The sequence below is a fragment of the Dromiciops gliroides genome, chromosome 1, assembly GCF_019393635.1.
Source record: "Dromiciops gliroides isolate mDroGli1 chromosome 1, mDroGli1.pri, whole genome shotgun sequence".
Classification (NCBI taxonomy): domain Eukaryota; kingdom Metazoa; phylum Chordata; class Mammalia; order Microbiotheria; family Microbiotheriidae; genus Dromiciops; species Dromiciops gliroides.
Window position 1 is genome coordinate 89,210,244 of NC_057861.1, and position 18,863 is coordinate 89,229,106.

The window sequence follows — 18,863 nt, forward strand, 5'->3', positions numbered from 1 at the left end:
TCTTCTAACATTTACATGATCTTGAGTTTCCATTTCCTCCTTGGTCAGTTAAGAATGTTGGCCTAGTTGATGCCAGAGGTCTCTTCCAACTTCAGAATTCTAGATTCTGTGCTTCCTTTCCTCTTCATCTTTATGCACTTTTAGATGTTCTAAACTCCATTCCACCTGTAACATTCTGTGATCTATGTTCTAAAGTTCTCTGTTCCAGACTGGATATTACATTATATCTTCCATATTCTGTTGTTATATATTTTAAGGCTCCCTCTAGTTCTGACATTGTGTTCTAACATTCTATTTGCTAAGAAATCCCCTTCTAGTTCTAAAAGTAAAATTCATTATTAAGAATAATTTGGGGGCCAGCTAGGTGGCACAGTGGATAGAGCACCAGCCCTGGATTCAGGAGGACCTGAGTTCAAATCCAGCCTCAGACACTTAACACATACAAGCTGTGTGACCCTGGGCAAGTCTCTTAACCCCAATTGCCTCACCCCCCCCCAAAAAAAAAGAATAATTTGGGGGCAGCTAGGTGGCACAGTGGATAGAGCACCAGCCCTGGAGTCAAGGGGACCTGAGTTCAAATCTGACCTCAGACACTTAATACTTACTAGCTGTGTGACCCTGGGTCACTTAACCCCAATTGCCTTATCAAAAAAAAGAATCATTTGTCCAGCCTCAGACACTTGACACATACTAGCTTTATGACCCTGGGCAAGTCACTTAGCCCTCATTGCCCTGCCCCCCCCCAAAAGAATCATTTGTCCTTATTTGCTGATTGATTATGTAGTATGTTTGTTCTCAGTATACATATACTTTGTTCAGGACTAAAGATTTTAAAAAATGGACAAAGCTGAATGTGGTTGGTCATTTCATGTATGTATGTGTATATGTATATGTATGTGTGTGTGTGTGTGTGTGTATATATATATATATATATATTTCTGTGTGTATGTTTTAAACAAATTCCTATTTTGAGTTTTCTTTTAAAATATTTACTTCTTTCCCCTGAAAACAGAATTGCTTAAACTATTTCAGCTAGCCCATGATTCAGTCTTGTTGAATTCTAAGTAATTGAAATTTCCCTAAATGTTGCTTAAGGTCATGTGAGTCTGACAGAGAATTGGTAACATACCTACCAATAAAAACTCATGCTTTGAATATTGTAGGCTTAGCTAACATCTATATTTCTGATCAGTTGAATAAATATGAGATCTGGCTGTAAGAACAGGCCTCATTTTTCTTTACTCTTGAAAGAAGCCTTAACCAATCTATATTCCTTCTGTTCTGTGAACTAGGTCAGCCTGGGGAGCCTGGCTACGGGAAAGATGGCATTCCTGGGAACCCTGGTCCTCAGGGAGAAGCAGGACAAGCTGGTGTTCCTGGTCCCCCAGGGCCCCCGGGCCCCAGTGGACAGTGTGACCCCTCACAGTGTGCTTACTTCGCAAGTCTTGCAGCTCGGCCTGGCAATGTGAAAGGACCCTAGAGGGTACCTAGTAGGCTAAGGAGACTTGAGGAGGATTTTCTGAAACTTGAACTTTGAACTGAAGAGGAAATCAGGGGTTCACAGATCTCCTGGGCCATGATGTCACTTTTTTATTTGTTGTGGGAGGCTTTCTAAATGATTAAAACCAACAGATGCTGCCGGTCGGTCAGATTATTATTATTATTATTATTATTATTATTATTATTATTATTATTATTATTGTGATGGTTAATATTATTATCCTTAATTATGATGATAATTATTTTATATCCTTTGTGTGAGATAGGAGGGTTTTATTTTCTCATCTCTAATGTCAGAGCACATGGTATATGTTCCCCCTTAATTTGTGTCTTTCTTAAAATTCAGATTGGCATCACCAATCTCACTTCTGTTTGCCATTTAAAAAATATATTCCTTCAATTATCTCATCCCCAGAGGACAGAATCAGGGGCAATAGGAGAAAGTTGTAGAGAAGTAGGCAGGAGAAGCTTCGTGGTATAATGGAAAGGACACTAGATTCTGAGTCAGACAGCTTGGGTTCAAATCCCTGTTCTATAACAACTTACTAACATGTGACCTTGGTTGGACAAAGTTATTTCACCTTGGACCCTATGTAGATTGATCTATACAATGGAAGAGTGTGACTACATAATCTCTCAAATGCCTTCCAGCTCCAAATCCTATGATATAAAGAGTTCTTCTACTCAGGTAAGAGTTGGACTAGGTGACTTCTCTGGTTTCTGATTCTTTTATTGGTGCTAGAAATTCGGGGTTTTCCCCCATATGTTACCACAATCCAGAGAGATTTAAAGGAAGTTGTCCAGCCAGGTGATGGTCTTTGTGTCAAACTTTAAGAAAACCACCACTGATGAAAGACCTACGTGAGGAAGCAAGAGGAGAAAGAACAGATATTTTACTAGGAAAAGAAATGGACACACTGACGGAAAACACGGTCCTTCCCTAATGGACTTCCAGCATTTAGAGGATGAAATAGCTGTCCAAGACACACAAACTACAGTATATTTGACTCTTTCTTGCTCACAAAGAATAGACATTTTGGTGGGTTTGGGGAGGGGGGATTGTTTGTTTGTTTTATTACCAGAAGGAACTTACTAGGCTTTTATAGAAGTGACCAAGGAGATGAAAGATATGTGGAAGGAATTGGGTACAAAGAAGGGCAGAGATTTGAATTTTGCCCATAATTGCCATTTGTTTCCCATGGGCTTTCAATGTAAATCTCATGGGCTATTATTTATAAGCTAAGCTTATATGCCAGTCTCTGCCTCCATGATTTCTGTGATTCTGGGATAGGTGTGGGGTGGGGATGGAGAGTGTAGATATATGAATGGAGCCAGGGAATAATAATGATGATGATAACAAATAATTAAGATTTGCAAAGGTTATAATTCATATCCTTAACCTCTCAGTGGCTCAGTATCTCCAACTACAAAATAGGTAGGGTTAATCTGATTTCCAGCCCATGGTTTTTTTTTGTTGTTGTTGTTGTTGTTTTTTTTTTTTTGTGAGGCAATTGGGGTAAAGTGACTTGCCCAGGGTCACACAGCTAGTAAGTGTTAAGTGTCTGAGGCCGGATCTGAACTCAGGTACTCCTGACTCCAGGGCCAGTGCTCTATCCACTGCACCATCTAGCTGTCCCTCCAGCCCATGTTTTTAATATGGTCAAGCATCATATCTTTGAATGAAAATATCTGTATACATACAAAGCAAAATTGTTTTCTAGTCTATGAGGCTAAAGTGTAAAAAGCTCTAGTTTGGACAGTAGTGGAAGGAAGGAAAGAAGGAAGGAAGGAAGGAAGGAAGGAAGGAAGGAAGGAAGGAAGGAAGGAAGGAAGGAAGGAAGGAAGGAAGGAAGGAAGGAAGGAAGGAAGGAAGGAAGGAAGGAAGGAAGGAGGAGGGAGGGAGGGAGGGAGGGAGGGAGGGAGGGAGGGAGGAAAGAAAAAGGAAGGAAGGAAAGATTTCTCTTACTATTTGTCAGATACTGTGCAAAGGCCTTTACGAATATTATATCATTTAAGCCCCAAATAACCCAGGAAGGTAGGTGCTATTTTTATCCTCATTTTGCTTCTGGGAATTCTAAAGGAGACAGAGATTACTTAATTTGAACAGCTAGTTTACACAGCTTGTAAGTGTTTGAGGCTAGATTTAAACTCAAGTCTTTCGGACTCCAGGCCCAGCATTCCACCTAGCTATCTCTTGTCTTGTGTACCAGACTTCTAATTCCATCTCTGCTAATTTACCTGTCCAGACTGTAAACACATTCTCCCTGAGTCTCAGTTTCCTCCACTGTAAAATGAGATTGCATTGGATGATCTCTAAATTCTGTGATTTTGGAGCCTATTTCTGTGCCCTTGAGGAAAAACACACTTTTTTTAGACACGGAAAAGCTATTCAGATGCAAATTGTTGTGCAGACTCAGAGGGCTAATACTGAAGCAAGACAAATCAATCATTTGCTTCACTAACACACTGGGCCCTGGAGCACAGACAGCTGCAGCAGCCCCAGTGAGCTACCTGTGGTCTAAAAGAATTCCTGTTCCTTTCAACCATCGGTTATTGACTTAAGCAATGGGAGCAGTGCCTTTCCAAGAGAGTGGCAAATTCCTCCTGCCCACATATTTTTAATGCCTGCTATGATCAGGGCCCTGAGCTCAGCTCCACAGTAGGGGATGCACAGATGAATAAGACACAGATTCTGCTTTTAAGGAACACAAAGAAGAGAAAAGACAAGGAAATAATTATAATACAGACATAAAATAAGAAATATTTGGAGAGATTTAAGGAAGAAGGAAAAAAAACACTGTCAGAAACTAAGGGCTCTAACCCTGGGTGTGTGGCTTTTAAACCAACTTCAAAGTCTGTTAAGGATTCAGTTGTTCATTCTTTGAATGAGCAAATAGTAATACTTCTCAACTATGTGTCAAGGGAAAGCTTCCCGGAGAGACTGGCCGACCACATGTCAGAGATGTTGCCGAGAAGAATCTTGCTTCTGTAGTGGTTTGACTAGGTGACAATTATGGTGTGTTATACATGCCTAGAATAATGCTAGGTGCTGTGAGGGCTAGAATAACAATATCGACCGTGCTTCTGTACTTCTAATGATCTGTGATTTCTTCAATGTTGTTGTTTCACCTCTGCAGATCACAGCTCCTCCAGACCTTTGGAGATAGCTTAATGACTTTCTGGGGCCAAGAATATTCATCCCCTGGTGGCCAGCTCTCTCTGGTGCACTTGACTGAGCTGGACCAAAGTGGAGAGGGCCCCTAGGAGTTCACAGTGCTTGCCATTGAGGCCTTTTCAAATTAAAGGGAATTGGGGCAGCTAGGTGGCACAGTGGATAAAGCACCATCCCTGGATTCAGGAGGACCTGAGTTCAAATCCAGCCTCAAGACACTTGACACTTATTAGCTGTGTGACCCTGGGCAAGTCACTTAACCCTCATTGACCCACCAAAAAAGAAAAAGGAAAAAAAAAGAAACAGAATCAAATTAAAGGGAATTGCCACTCTTTATCCTTCACTGACATAGTCTTTGAAAGGTCCTTCCATCATTTACCAATACCACAGTGAGGCATCTAAGAAGGATATTATTAGAGAAATAAATAATAATCCCAATACTAATAATACCACCTTCCTTGTATACAGTGTTTTAAGTTTTCCAAGGCTTTTCCACATCCATTATGTCCCATTATCCTTTCAAACAGCCTATCTCAGACACTGTGAGACTGGAGCAACTCTCAGTTCCTTCATTTGTAGAATGGGTATAATTATGTTTTTACTCCTTACTTCACTGAGTTATTGTAGGAAAAGCACTTTGCAAGCCTTGAAGTGCTATATTCATGTGCTTTGTTGCTGCTGCAACTGGGTGGTGCAGTGGGTAAAGCACTGGCCCTGGATTCAGGAATACCTGAGTTCAAATCTGGCCTCAGACACTTGACACATACCAGCAGTATACCTGGACAGATCACTTAACCCTCATTTTTAAAAAATGTATAAAGAGTGATCCTGCAGAGGAATATATCCAAGAGTTCATTCAATCCCACAAACTTTTCCTGTACTCCTATTCTGAGCAGGCCCCAACTTTAAGACTACTGGTGCCCAGATAGATTTAAAGAGGTCATCGCCTGCCCTCAAAGACTTTACTGTCTAGCAGAGAAATCCAAGAATACCTCTAATACAAAGCAGAGCATCTAGTTTGTGACAGATATAAACCAAGTGCCTTGGGGGTGTGGTGGTGGGGGGGGGTAAGGTTTCAAAGAACTTGGATCACCAGTGCCTAGCATGGAAACTTGCATATGGTAGGCCCTTAATAAATGTTTATTGAATTCCTTTGGCTGATCATTTCTGGCTGACAGAAATCCAGAAAAATTTCATGGAGTGCTTAGCACAGTGCCTGACACATAGTAGGCCCTTAAGTTTAGTGACCAGCTAGCTAGAGGAGGTCCTGTTTGAGCTGGGCTTTTCTTCATGTATTTTGAGTACTGGAAAGTGCCTTGGGCTTAGAGTCTGATGACCAGCATTAAAGTCCTAGAATTGCCCCTTACTTAGCTAATAGCATTGTGGACAAATTGGCATTTCTGTAATACAAAGGATTTACCTCACAAAAGTCCTACTCTATTTTTATCCCCATTTTTTCAGCTGAGGAAATTGAGACTCAAGAGAAGCCTGGCCCATATTTAATAAGTATAAAAGCATGGATAGAATATTAAAGATGGAAGAGACTTTATAATAGACTATGTTAGAACTCAAAGGAACCTTAGCACATAGGATGTTAGAGATGGAAGGGATCTTAGAATCAAAGATGCCAGAACTAGATGGAACTTTCCAATAGAGAATGTTAAACTAGAAGAGACATTTGAATGTGGAATGTTAGAACTTAATGGAATGTTAGAGCTTAGTCTGGCTCCCTTATTTTATAGAAGGGGAAACTGAGTCACAGAGAGGTTGAGGGTTAGTGTCAGAGGCATGAATAGAATCCAGATCTTATGACTGCCAGGGCAAGTGCCCTTGTCCATTGTTCTGTGTCTGCTGTTCAGCTCTGTGTTTTGAAGTGGAAAGGACCGTTGCTACAGGTATCAAAATGTGTTTAACCATGATGTTTTGATCCTCTGAGTTTGGCTTTCAATTTAGGGCCTGAGGTCTTATCACTTAATCCCCACCTCCCCAAAGTTTTGCTGTTCTGTGCCCCTTAAAAGTCAGTAGGATTAATCTGATTCCACTGGGGAATCAACCCAGTCTATCAGAACAGGTTCAGAGCCTCTTTTTTGGAGGGATTTGTGGGAAACCCATTCAAGCAATGCCACTAATTGCAATGTAGAGGATTTATCCAGGCCAGAATTATCCCAGGCCACTGGTCCTGAACATCTGGCTTACTTAGATGGGAAATGACACAGTGGAAGGGTATAAGAACTCTAAAGAAGGGAAAGAGAGAAAAGGTGGGGTTGAAGTTGTTAGTTGGTTCCCCATCTTTCTCAATAACATCCCTAGCAAACCCACTTGTCTACCTCAAGGATTCTTCCCAAAGTCCAGCTTCAGCACCCCAAATCTTTGGAGATCAGCAGACTGATCCTGGGCCAGTCTTGTTCTTGGCCTTTTAAACTACAGGTAAAGGTACCCAGTATTGCAAATAATGCTAGAATACTGATCATAGTAGCCCCTGTGATGTTTCAAAGCATTTTCTTCAAAGCCCTGGGAAGCAGGTCACACAGGCGTTGTGAGCTCTGGTTGGTTTTTTATTTTGTTTTGTTTTGGTTTGGGTTTTTTTTTAAGATAAGAAAAACAATGTTTATGGAGGTCAAGAAACTAACTCAAGGTCACACAGCCAGTAAGTAGCAGGACTCAACCAGGTTTCCTGATTCCATTGATTTGCCCATAACATTCTGAATCTTCTTTCCACATACTCAGTATTCCAGGACACAGATATATACAGGCTTTACTGGTAAACTGCAAAGCCTCTAAAATCTGGGGTTTTGTATTTAGAAAGTGGGGAGGTGGAGCTGGGGATGTATCTATCTCTGCAAAGGATGCTTTAATGCTTTATATCTAGTATATGAATCTTTCTGACTAAGCATAGGATGGAATACCAAATGTCTCTCTCTTACTCTCTTGATTTGAAAAAAAAAATACTCATGGGATGGAGAGTATTTTTGTTAAATTATTGAAGTTGGTCTTATTTGTTATTTGAAAACTTTCTTTGATCCTCCCTTTAAACTTTCAGGGCTGCTTCCTAATTATTGTCTTTTCTTTCCCTTTTCCCCTTTCCCTTTTTCCCTCCCTGCCTCCCTCCCTTCTTTCCTTCCTTCCCTGGAATGAGAGATTGTTTTCAATCTCCAATCATGGTGCTGTTTTATGAAGCTGTTTCCCACTGATTCTGTTGTGAAATTGGGTTATTAAAACTATATAAAACTTGAACACTGACTGGACAGTTTATTCAGCCATGTTACTGTTGGGGATACCTTTAACAAATTACTTTTCTGGTCTTTAGTTCCATCTTCATTAAAAATGAGGGGATTGAAAAAATTAGGGGAATGGACTAGATGAATTCTAAGAGCTAAGGTCTGGATCTATTAAGGGAGAAATATCTCCTCTCTGAGTTCATGTGATATGTTATTGTTGTTCAGTCATTCAGTTATGTCAAACTCTTCATGAGTCAACAGACCATACTAGAGTTTTCTTGACAAAGATACTGAAGTAGTTTACTATTTCCTTCTCCAGTGGATTAGGCAAACAGAGGTTTAAAGACTTGCCCAGGGTCACACAGCTAGTAAGTGTCTGCAACTGAATTTTAACTCAGGGCTTCCTCACTCCAGTCCTGGTGCTCTATACACTGAACTACCTAGAGGCAATTAGTGTGATACTGGGCAAGTCACTTAACCTCTGTTTGCCTTAATCTACCGGAGAAGGAAATGGCAAACTACTCCAGTATCTTTGCCAAGAAAACCCCATGGACAGTACTGGTGTGCTATGGTCCACAAGGTCATAAAGAGTTGGACTTGACTGAACAACAAAAGTTATGTGGTGGATAACTGCTGCCAAATATATATTTACCACAACACATAAATCATAGAGGTAAAAACTTAGGTTTTATTATTATGTTCGAGCATAGGTCCAGGCTTCAGAAAAAAACCTGATCATGGGATTTCTGACAAGGTTTCTTATGGGCAAAATTATATCAGTGTCAGAGAAATAATTCTTTTACATATTGCAATCTTGTACATTCCTCTTAGGCCATATTAATTAAAGAAAAGGTAGATCCATAATCCCATGTTTCCTTCAATGTCATAAAAGTTGAAAAGACTTAGTTAAGCAAAGTCCTAATATCATACATACCCCAAGGAAACAAACTTCATCAAACAAACTCTCTAGGTAAACATAGTCAGGTTACAGATTCAACTACATTTAGAGGATTCGCAAATAGGCTAATTAAGGAGGAAAATTTACACATCACAATGAGTCAAGGACAGCTGAGAATTCTTCCTCTTGCTTCTTAACTAAGGAATGCTTAAGGCTCCAAATAAATTGTGCCATCCCATGGGACAGATTTTGGTCAGGTGAGACTTTTATTAAGGTAGACTTTTAGTTAGCCAAAATTTGCAGGAGGAATAAAAAGAAATAAGAAATTCTCACAACAGACCCCAGGCACCTAAATCCGCATCTGAAATTCTTGCTGCTACATTACACTAGCCTGTGATTATAGTGAGTTTTGTACAGGGTTGTTGCTACTATGGCATTCTGCCCTGAGGAGTCCTTCTGAGAATTAGAAATAGTATAAGACAGTGGAAATAGATAGCATGGGGCTGGAAGTCAGCAGATATGTGTAATACTCTCACTCCATTTACCAACTAAATACATGATACTAAGAGATTCATTTCAGCTCCCTGGGGGGGAATTTCACAGATTAAAAAGTTGAGTTCACCACAAGTGCCTCCTAAGGCTCTGTCCTGAGCCCTCTTCTCTTCTCCCTCTATGTTATCTAACATGGTGATCTCATCAGTTCCCATGGGTTCAATGATCATCTATATTCAAAAGACGCCCAGATCTTTATTCCCAGCCTTAATCTTTCTTTTGGGCTCAAATCTAGTATCATCAGTGGCCTTTTGGACATCTCAGACTGGATGTCCCATATCGGGGAAGGTTTGGGAACAAATATTTACTATGTGTCAGGCACTGGGCGCTAAGTGCTTTTATATATGATCCTCACAATAACCCTGGGAGGTAATTGCTATTTTATCCCAATTTTACAGATGAGGAGACTAAGACAGAGTTCAAATGACTTGCCCAGGATTACACGGCTAGTAAATGTGTGACAGGTTCTGAATTCAAGTCTTCCTAACTCCAGGTCTAGCTCTCTATCTCCTAGACCTGGAAAGGTAGAGATACCTTCTAAGGAAAACTTGAAGAAACTTAGTACCTATGAGAATGGCTCAGGAGATTTGACTTGCTCAATATTCACTGGACTGATTCACCCCTTCTTAGCCAACCTGGTGTTCCTCTACTTTTAAGGGCTCACAATATTAAAGCCAAACTTACCCAACCAGCATAGCCCACTACAGCTCAGAGCTCCTGAGCATGTGATCCATCAGTTTCAGCCTCCCTGGTAGCTGGGATCACAGGCATGTGCCACCACACCGGGGTGGCCATTATCTTCCAAAGATCCCTGGCAGTTGCTCCATAATCACATCTGCCAGTTCTTATCTTACCTCATCGAGTCCCAAACTCTTAAGGACATCATTCCTTCCTTTCAAGAGTGCCTTCATTTCTACTTAGGCAAGAAGGACTTCCTTATTACTTAGAATCAGGACCAGAAATCCCCCCTCATCCTTTATTCTACCTTAACCAAGGTAGGGTAGACATTTCTCAGATGGCTTGCTTTACACAGCAATCACTTCAGCAGATGGCTAGATATTTAAAGACCCCCATCACTATTATAAACTGCCTCTTTTCCTGCTTTCAAATACACTTCCAGAATTCATCATAGTTTTCTTCTCTCTGGAGAATATCTAAACTTTTTTATTGGCATTTAAGGATCTCTACAAACTGACTACAGTCTAAGCCTATCATATTATTCCCTTCCATCTAATCTCAGCTCTCTGCCTCCTATCTTCATCCTTGCTTTTCTGTCTCTAAGCCTTTACTCAGTTTCCTTTTCCAAGATTTTGTCTGCTCAACATTTCCACCCATTAAATCTCCTCTTGTTCTTCGAGGCCTAGCTCAGATGCCATGCTCTCCACAAAGTCTTCCTTGATTCCCCAACTGAAAGTGATCCCTCCCTCATTAAAATTCTTTTATTATCAGGGCAGCTAGGTGGCGAAGTGGATAAAGCACCGGCCCTGGATTCAGGAGGACCTGAGTTCAAATCTGGCCTCGGACACTTGACACTTAACTAGCTATGTGACCTTGGGCAAGTCACTTAACCTCAATTGCCTGACCAAAAGAAAAAACAAAACCAACAACAACAACAACAACAAAAAGTCTTTTATTATCTTTCTACTTATTACATCACACTCCCATATCATAGTTTTGTACACACTTGACTGCACTTTCCTTCTGTTACATCAGGTGACCTCCAAGCATGGTCTGTGAACCGCTGCAGATACCCAAGATGCTTTTAGTAATTCCCCAAGATCAAAATTACTTTCATAAATATGCTAAAACATTATTTACCTATTACAATATTTCTCCCTTTTCCAACTACGAGTCTATATACCATTGAATTTTCTTCCTAAACTTCTACAAAAACAATATATCACAATATATTGAATACCAAAGCAGCTTTGAGAATCTCATTGTCCTTTAAGTCAAAAAATAGTTGTAAAAAAATAACAAAAAAAGTAAAACAATGTTACACTTCTAACTAATTTTTTGATTTTGAAAATATAGCCACTTTTCATTAAATGTTATATATATTAACTTATAATGAGTTCATTATTATTATTTTAAATGAATTAATAAAATGTTTTAAACATTTATCAGTTTTAATTCCTACTATGTTACTATTGTAGATATAACCCATATAAACAAAAGCTCTTTGGGATCCTCACTAGTTTATTATGTAAAGGAGCACTGAGATAAAAAAAAAAGTTTGAGAACCATTGTGTTTGATTTCAATCTCCTTCCATACCTATAAAATCAGAGGATTGGACTAATCACTGAGTGACTTCTCAGGTCCTTTTGAGCTCTAAATCTTTGATCTTGTGGTACTTAATAGAAGAGATTAAATTGTTTTTCTTGTTGCATTTCCAGCACCAATCAGAAGACTCTCTACATAGTAGACATTTTGAATGACATTTTTGTAAAATTGAATGGGAATTCCTGTTCCAATCTAATTCCCCCTACTATCCTTTAAGGTACCTAAATTCAGGGGCTATGTCTTATTTATATTTATATATCCCTTCATACAGGATAATGCAGGGGAAGGTAGGTGGCACAGTGGATAGAGTGCCAGGCTTAGAGTCAGGAAGACCTGAGTTTGAATTCAGCCTAAGACATTTCCTAGCTTTGTGACCCTGGGCAAGTCACTTAACCTTGTTTGCCTGTTTCCTCATCTGTAAAATGAGCTGGAGAAGGAAATGGCAAACCATTCCAGTATCTTTGCCAAGAAAACCCCAAACAGAGTCACAAAAAGTTGGGCATGGCTGAAACAATTCAACAACAACCAAACAGGATCATGCACATAGTTGGTACTCAATAAATGTTGAATGAAAGAATGAGTGAATAAGGAAGCAAAGGAAGCTATGTATTATATTCTCAGACTGTTTCATGGCAACGCATTATTCTTTTGCGTCTAGAACAGCTAATGACTAACACACCCACTCAGTGTGTACCTTATTTATCCCAATGAACAATATATAGACATTTATACAAATAAACCAACACATGATCTCAGGCAACACTCTATAAATAATGACAGTATTTTCAATACTCAGAAGCATGACAATGTCCTACCACAGTGCCAACATACTGTCATGTCTTCCAAGAGCCTCCAGGAGCTCAGCCAGGCATCCAGAGCCTACTGGAGCTCCAAGATAGGAGATTCTAAATCTTCCAGTATCAGGGTCCCCTCAATATGGAGCCCCAGATCAAGATGTCTCTGTGGCTCAGGGACCAGAAGGTAACATCATGTCACTTGTCCTCAAAAGGGCATATTATATGAGTCCATATTATATGAGGGTCAGTTTTAACCAGGGATGTTTTTATCCTGGAAAAGAGAAGACTCAAGGTGGGATATACAAAAAATGCAAATAATATAATACATATTTATTAAATACCCATTACATGCCAGGGTCTGTGCCAAACAGTAGGGATACAAGTTAGAAATAGACAACCTCTTGCCTCAAGGACATCACAATCGAACAGGGCAAGGCAACACACAAAAAGGAAGCTGAAAAGGGAGTACAGGAGGGCAGAGGACCTGAAACAGGGACAGTGATGATGGTGAACTTGAAAACAACCCATGCAGCCAGTGGGAAATGAAGAGTTGGCTGAGATTCTGGGCCTTCTTTAAGGAGAGGCTTTCAGAGGAGATTTTTGCTCTTCCCTCTAGCTCTCCAATCTGAGGTAAAGAGACAACTGAGAGTAATATGAAAACTGTGTTCAAATCTATGCTGGGTTATATGATAGATATATCATATGGAAGAAGGATTAGCTTTAGTCTGTTTGATCCCAGGAGAACATAGCGTAAGAGATGGAAGTGATAAAGAGACAAATTTAGAAGATGTCAAGAAAAATTTTCTAATTATAGATTTCCCAAAGTGGGAGGTTCTTCCTCTAGAGGTAGTTGGTTTCTCACCTTGGATGTTTTGCAAATAGTGTCTATGACCACTTATAGGTTATGATAAGGGAGGAATTGCTTCATGTATAGGTTACACTGCCCACTGACATCTCTTCAAACTCTCAAATTCTGTAATTCTGTCATCCTGTTTCAGTACTTGGCAGCCAGGTGGTACAATGAAGAGGATAATAGGCCTAGAGGCAGGAAGACTTGAGTTCAAATCTGCCTATTAGCTATGATCCTAGACAAGTCACTTAACTTCTGTTTGCCTCAGTTTTCATTTGTAAAATGGGGATAATAGTAGCACCTACCTCCCACAGTTATTATGAGAATCAAATAAGATAATTGTAAAATGTTTAACGTAGGGCTTGGCAAAAAGTAAGGACCATATAAATGTTAGTTATTGTTATTCATTCATTCATTTATTTTGTTCACTTATGTATTCATTTAGCTATTCATTCATTCATTTATTTGTTTATTCATTCATTCATTTGTTTATTATACATTTCAGTATCATCTAATAGAAAGGACATTGGATCTGGATTTAAATGCTGCTTTATAAAACATCAATGGATCTCAGTTTGCTCAACTGTTGCACTGAGTGTTTTGGATTAAACTATGTCTAAGGTCCTTTCCAGTTCTGAATCTATGATTTTATGACATTTCAGCTTCAACAGTCTTATTCTCTCCATTCAACAGCTGACTCATGTCATCCTCCATGAATCCTTCACTGACTACCCTATCCCAGAATGATGAACAGAGGATTCCTGTTGTTGTTGTTGTTTGGGCATTTATAGTCATGCTGGACGTTTTGTGACCCCATTTTTTTTGTTTTTGCGGGGTTTTTTGCAGAGATACTAGAATGGTTTGCCATTTCCTTCTCCAGCTCATTTTATAAATGAGAAAACAGAGATAATCAGGTTAAGTGACTTGCCTAGAGTCACACAGCCAGTAAGTGACTGAGACTGGATTTGAACTCAGGTTTTCCTTACTCCAGGACTGGTGCTCTATCCACTACACCATCTAGCTTCTCTGAGCAGACAATTAGCATAGTATGATGAATCAATAATCAATTATAAGGGGTTTTTGTTTGATTGTTTTTGGGGAAAATGAGGGTTAAGTGACTTGTCACAGCTAGTAAATGTCAAGTATCTGAGGCCAGATTTGAACTCAGGTCCTCCTGAATCCAAGGCCTGTGCTTTATTCACTATATCACCTTGCTGCCCCCTCAATTATATGTTTTATAAAACCCCTACTATTGCCAGACACATACCAATTTGAAGATATTTCTACTTAGTAGAGAAAATAGGGGAAAAAAAAGTTTAAAAGTCCCAACTTGGACTCATTCATTCTAAGCAATTGGATTAATCTTCTTTCTCAGAACATAGCTAAAAACAAAACAAAGCATCCTTTTTAAATCCCTTTGATGTCCTCACCAGCCCCACTTCATACTGAGATTTTACGTACTGCCACTATACCCCCAATCCTGCTGTCCATTTTCTTGCCACCATCTGCCTCAACCCTATTCCTCCCATAATGTTTTATTCCAGATCATCCATCCTTTCCAGAGTGTTTGATGGAATGTCTGCTCTATAACTAAGAAACTTCTCTTGATTTTAGATATTTTCATTCTCCTTCCCTTTCTTTCACCTACCAAGATTTGTTCTCCTTGAATAACATTGCATTCCTGATTGTTTTTTTCAGTGCTTATCACGTATTTTCTCATACCTCCCAACTCGTTGTTCCCAAGAACACCCCTTGCTCCCCATTGTCACTTTCATGCTCTTCCTCGCCCATCCTCACTCAACAGCTTTTCCTTTGTTGATATTTACTCTATTTAAATTTATCACCAAGTCCAGATCCTGGCATCCATTTTCTCTCAAACCCCTGGAACTTCTCCCTCCCTTTTCATGCATCATGTGCCCAGTTCACAGTTTCTTTCTCCATCCCAGTCCCAGCCCCTTCTAAGGGATTTCAGCATATATGTTGACGTTCTTTCAAATACCCTAACTTCTTATTTCCTCAATCAACTCCACTATGACTTCCTCTACTGTACCTCTGCTACACACTAGGATGTTTATACCTTTTATCTTGCCATCAACCACAAGTGTTCAAATTCTAAAAATCCCTTTATCTCTATTTAATATTGTATCATTCTTTCTCTCCAGCCTATTCTTTGTCCTCACCGTGAGCTCTAGTCCCTTAACTCCTCCATTCTTTCCCAGATCATGAGCCCTGCTCTGGCTTTCTCCACAATCTTGACTCCTTAGGGAACCAGTTAAACGCTGCATGATGCCTGTTATTCTCAAATCCTTTGATCTCTTGATTATAATCTTTACCAAACTCCAATTGGATTATTAATCCAAACTGGATTATTCCCATCTTCTGCCCCTTTCATTCCTATTCACTTGTTTTTGTTTTTTTTTTTTTTTTTTTTTTTTTTTTTTGCGGGGCAATGGGGGTTAAGTGACTTGCCCAGGGTCACATAGCTAGTAAGTGTCAAGTGTCTGAGGTCGGATTTGAACTCAGGTACTCCTGAATCCAGGGCCGATGCTTTATCCACTTCGCCATCTAGCCACCCCCCTATTCACTTGTTGAACAGCACTGGAAAATGTCATACAAACATGTTGTCTGGGTCTAATACAAATTTATATTATCTAATTTTAATTGGGCTCTTACTGAAATAAAGCAATCTTTCTACATACAATAGATGTCCCTTAATCAGTCCCACTTCCACCCCCCAATCCCTGCCTCCACCCTCTCAGGTGAGGTACTCCCCTAATTCTTTGCCAAAAAAATCAAGACCATTCCCAGTAAGCCCCTTTACTCACTCTCCTAGTCCCCCATCCTCCTGACATTATCCCCCATCTATATCCCCTTTACTCCAATTTCTGGTGAAAATGGCCCTTTTCTTACCAAGGGAAAATTCTCTGCATAGACCATTGATCCTTCCCATTTTCTCTAGCAGACTGATACATGGTAGGCACTTAATTAATACTTGTTGATTGATTTCAGAACTTTGCCACACTTTTATGTTCATTCTTAGTCACCTTCACTTGTTTCTATTTTCCATACATCTTTTTTTTTTAATTATGGAATAAAACATGCATTTCTATAACATAGTACAATAAAAAGGATGATTGCACATGAAACTGCAAATCTACTATGCGGGACTTACTATTCCTTTCAAATATACAGCAAAATTATCATATACATTTCTGTTTTTTTCTTTTTCCTCACTCTCCACTTTCCCCTGCCCTAGAGATGGCTACCATTTGACGCAAATAAATGTGTGCATGTGTGTGTATGTATATACACATACATACATATACATACATAAATGTGTGCGTGTGTGTATGTGTATATATACATGCATATACATACATATGTATTGTTCTATATATCAGTTCTTCCTCTTGATGCAGATAGCATTTTTCTTCATAAGTTCTATTAATGACTATAACTATAAAGTTAATTTGGGTATTTATGATAGCCAAAATAACTTATTTGCTTGGTAATTCTTAAAACAATATTGCTGTTGCTATATACAATCTTCTCTTAGTTCTGCTCATTTCACTCTTCATTATTTTGTGCAAGTCTTTCCTTCTGTTTCTAAAATCAATAAGTTCATCATTTCTCATAGAACAGTAGTACTCAATCACAATCATATTCCACAACTTGTTCAGCCAGTCCCCAAATCCAAGTTGATTAATTCCTTATAATTCAATTCAATTCAGTTGAATAAACACCTATTAAACATTAAATTATTTATTAAATTATTTAGAGGCAACTAGATGACATAGTAGATAGAGCATTGAACCTGTGGTCAAGAAGACTGGAGTTCAGATCTAGCCTCAGACCCTTACTAGATGTGTGACCTTAGACAAGTCACTTAACCTGGCTCCGTTTCTTCATATGTAAAGCGGAGATATAATACCTACCTTCCATGGAGATCAAATAAGATATTTATAAAGTGCTTTGCAAACTTTAAAGCACGATAAAAATGCTAGTAGCTATTTAGTAGTTAAAAGCTAAAACTCAAAGGGTTTCTACTTTAGGTATATAGTGTGTATATCCACATCTCTCTCTTTAGACTTGTTACTTTTTTTCTCACTGAAGCTCCGAAGTTTCGTGTGTGTGTATGTGTTCAAAATGTTATTCTTGGGGCGGCTAGGTGGCGCAGTGGATAAAGCACCGGCCCTGGATTCAGGAGGACCTGAGTTCAAATCCGGTCTCAGACACTTAACACTTACTAGCTGTGTGACCCTGGGCAAGTCACTTAACCCCCACTGCCCCGCAAAAAATTAAAAAAAAATAAATAAATAAACAAAATGTTATTCTTGAGAGCTTCTTGGTTCAGCTTCCTTGTAGAATTTTAAGCCATGAATTCCTATTGTATTTTTCTTTGAATTCAAAATCTGTTCTTTCCAAATCTAGGGTGTGTATCATAAGAGGACATGCTTTTCTTCTCACTTCTAATGTGATTTCCCTTGTTTCTATTTCAGCAACCAAGTCCTCCTTGTTAGAAAGAATAATTCTAGACCAGTAGTTCTCTTCACTGTTTTCCCTCCACCTTTTGAAGAGTTAAAATAATCGTTAAAGTAAAATATTTGCTTTAAGCTGAGAAAGCTCCACCAGATATATAATTAAAGTCCATAATTATTATTATTATATTATGTTTCTATGAAGGATTTGCAATCTGTTGTCTGAGTTCATTATTCATTTCTTCCTTTGTCTGGGTAGTCTGTTGTTATTGTTGTTGTTGTTTGTACTTCTTTTTCAAAGAGGACCGATGACATCACAGGGTCATATCTTGACTTGTGCATGAATTGGATTTAAGTGAGACAGTTATACGAAGGTATCAGCCTCACTGTCTTTCAGAGTCGTTAAAGTCCAGTGGCAAGAAAAAAGTCAGAATGACTGGCAATGGCCTGACACGCTGTGGATGACCTTGGCTTCTTCGGTATCTGACCCATCTCTAAACACTTCACAGTGCCTGCTTCAGTTGTCTTCATGGCCATTGGAACAAATTGTTCTCATCTGCCCATTCAGTCATTCCACCAGGTGAACTCTTCACATGCTTGGGATAAACATTCCCCTAACTCACTAATGGTTTTGAGAGCCCTAGGTTACCCTCAACCTGGTTTAGCCTGTCTGCTGAGATGGTTTACTGGGGCATGGCTACTGTGAATGCTACAACTTCTTGGTGTCACAGATCAGAGTTGACTACCAGGTAGACACCAAAGGTGGATGCACAGTTCTAAAACAAAATCAACTAGTCCTCATTGAACACTCCTACTACTGCTTCTCTTTCTCCCTCTTAATTTTCACTCACATATTCTACATCATGTTTTCCTCCCTTCAAATTTGAGGATTTCCTCATATAACATAACATCCTACTATATTTCCTGTACAATGATGTCCCAGCACCCCTTTAATCAATTTTTATAATAAGATATAATGTTCCATGGCCATATTCCAATTATATACTTACTTAACTCAGTCTTATAAAAATCTATAACATCTAATTTATTTCCTTGTGTTAAAATTTTCAGTTCACTTTATTGCTTGTACTTTGTGAATTTGAGTATATCCTCT

The 18,863-nt window shown here is 39.1% G+C and overlaps 1 protein-coding gene across 1 annotated transcript in view; it reads left to right on the forward strand.

Moving 5' to 3' along the window:
* The window catches only part of COL22A1 (collagen type XXII alpha 1 chain), a 567,886-nt gene extending 566,285 nt beyond the window's left edge, over window positions 1-1,601 (forward strand). The window contains 1 exon segment of the mRNA XM_043991519.1: window positions 1,293-1,601. Coding sequence (XP_043847454.1) covers window positions 1,293-1,480 — 188 coding nt within the window. The 3' untranslated portion in view covers window positions 1,481-1,601.
* The last annotated feature ends 17,262 nt before the right edge of the window (window positions 1,602-18,863 follow it).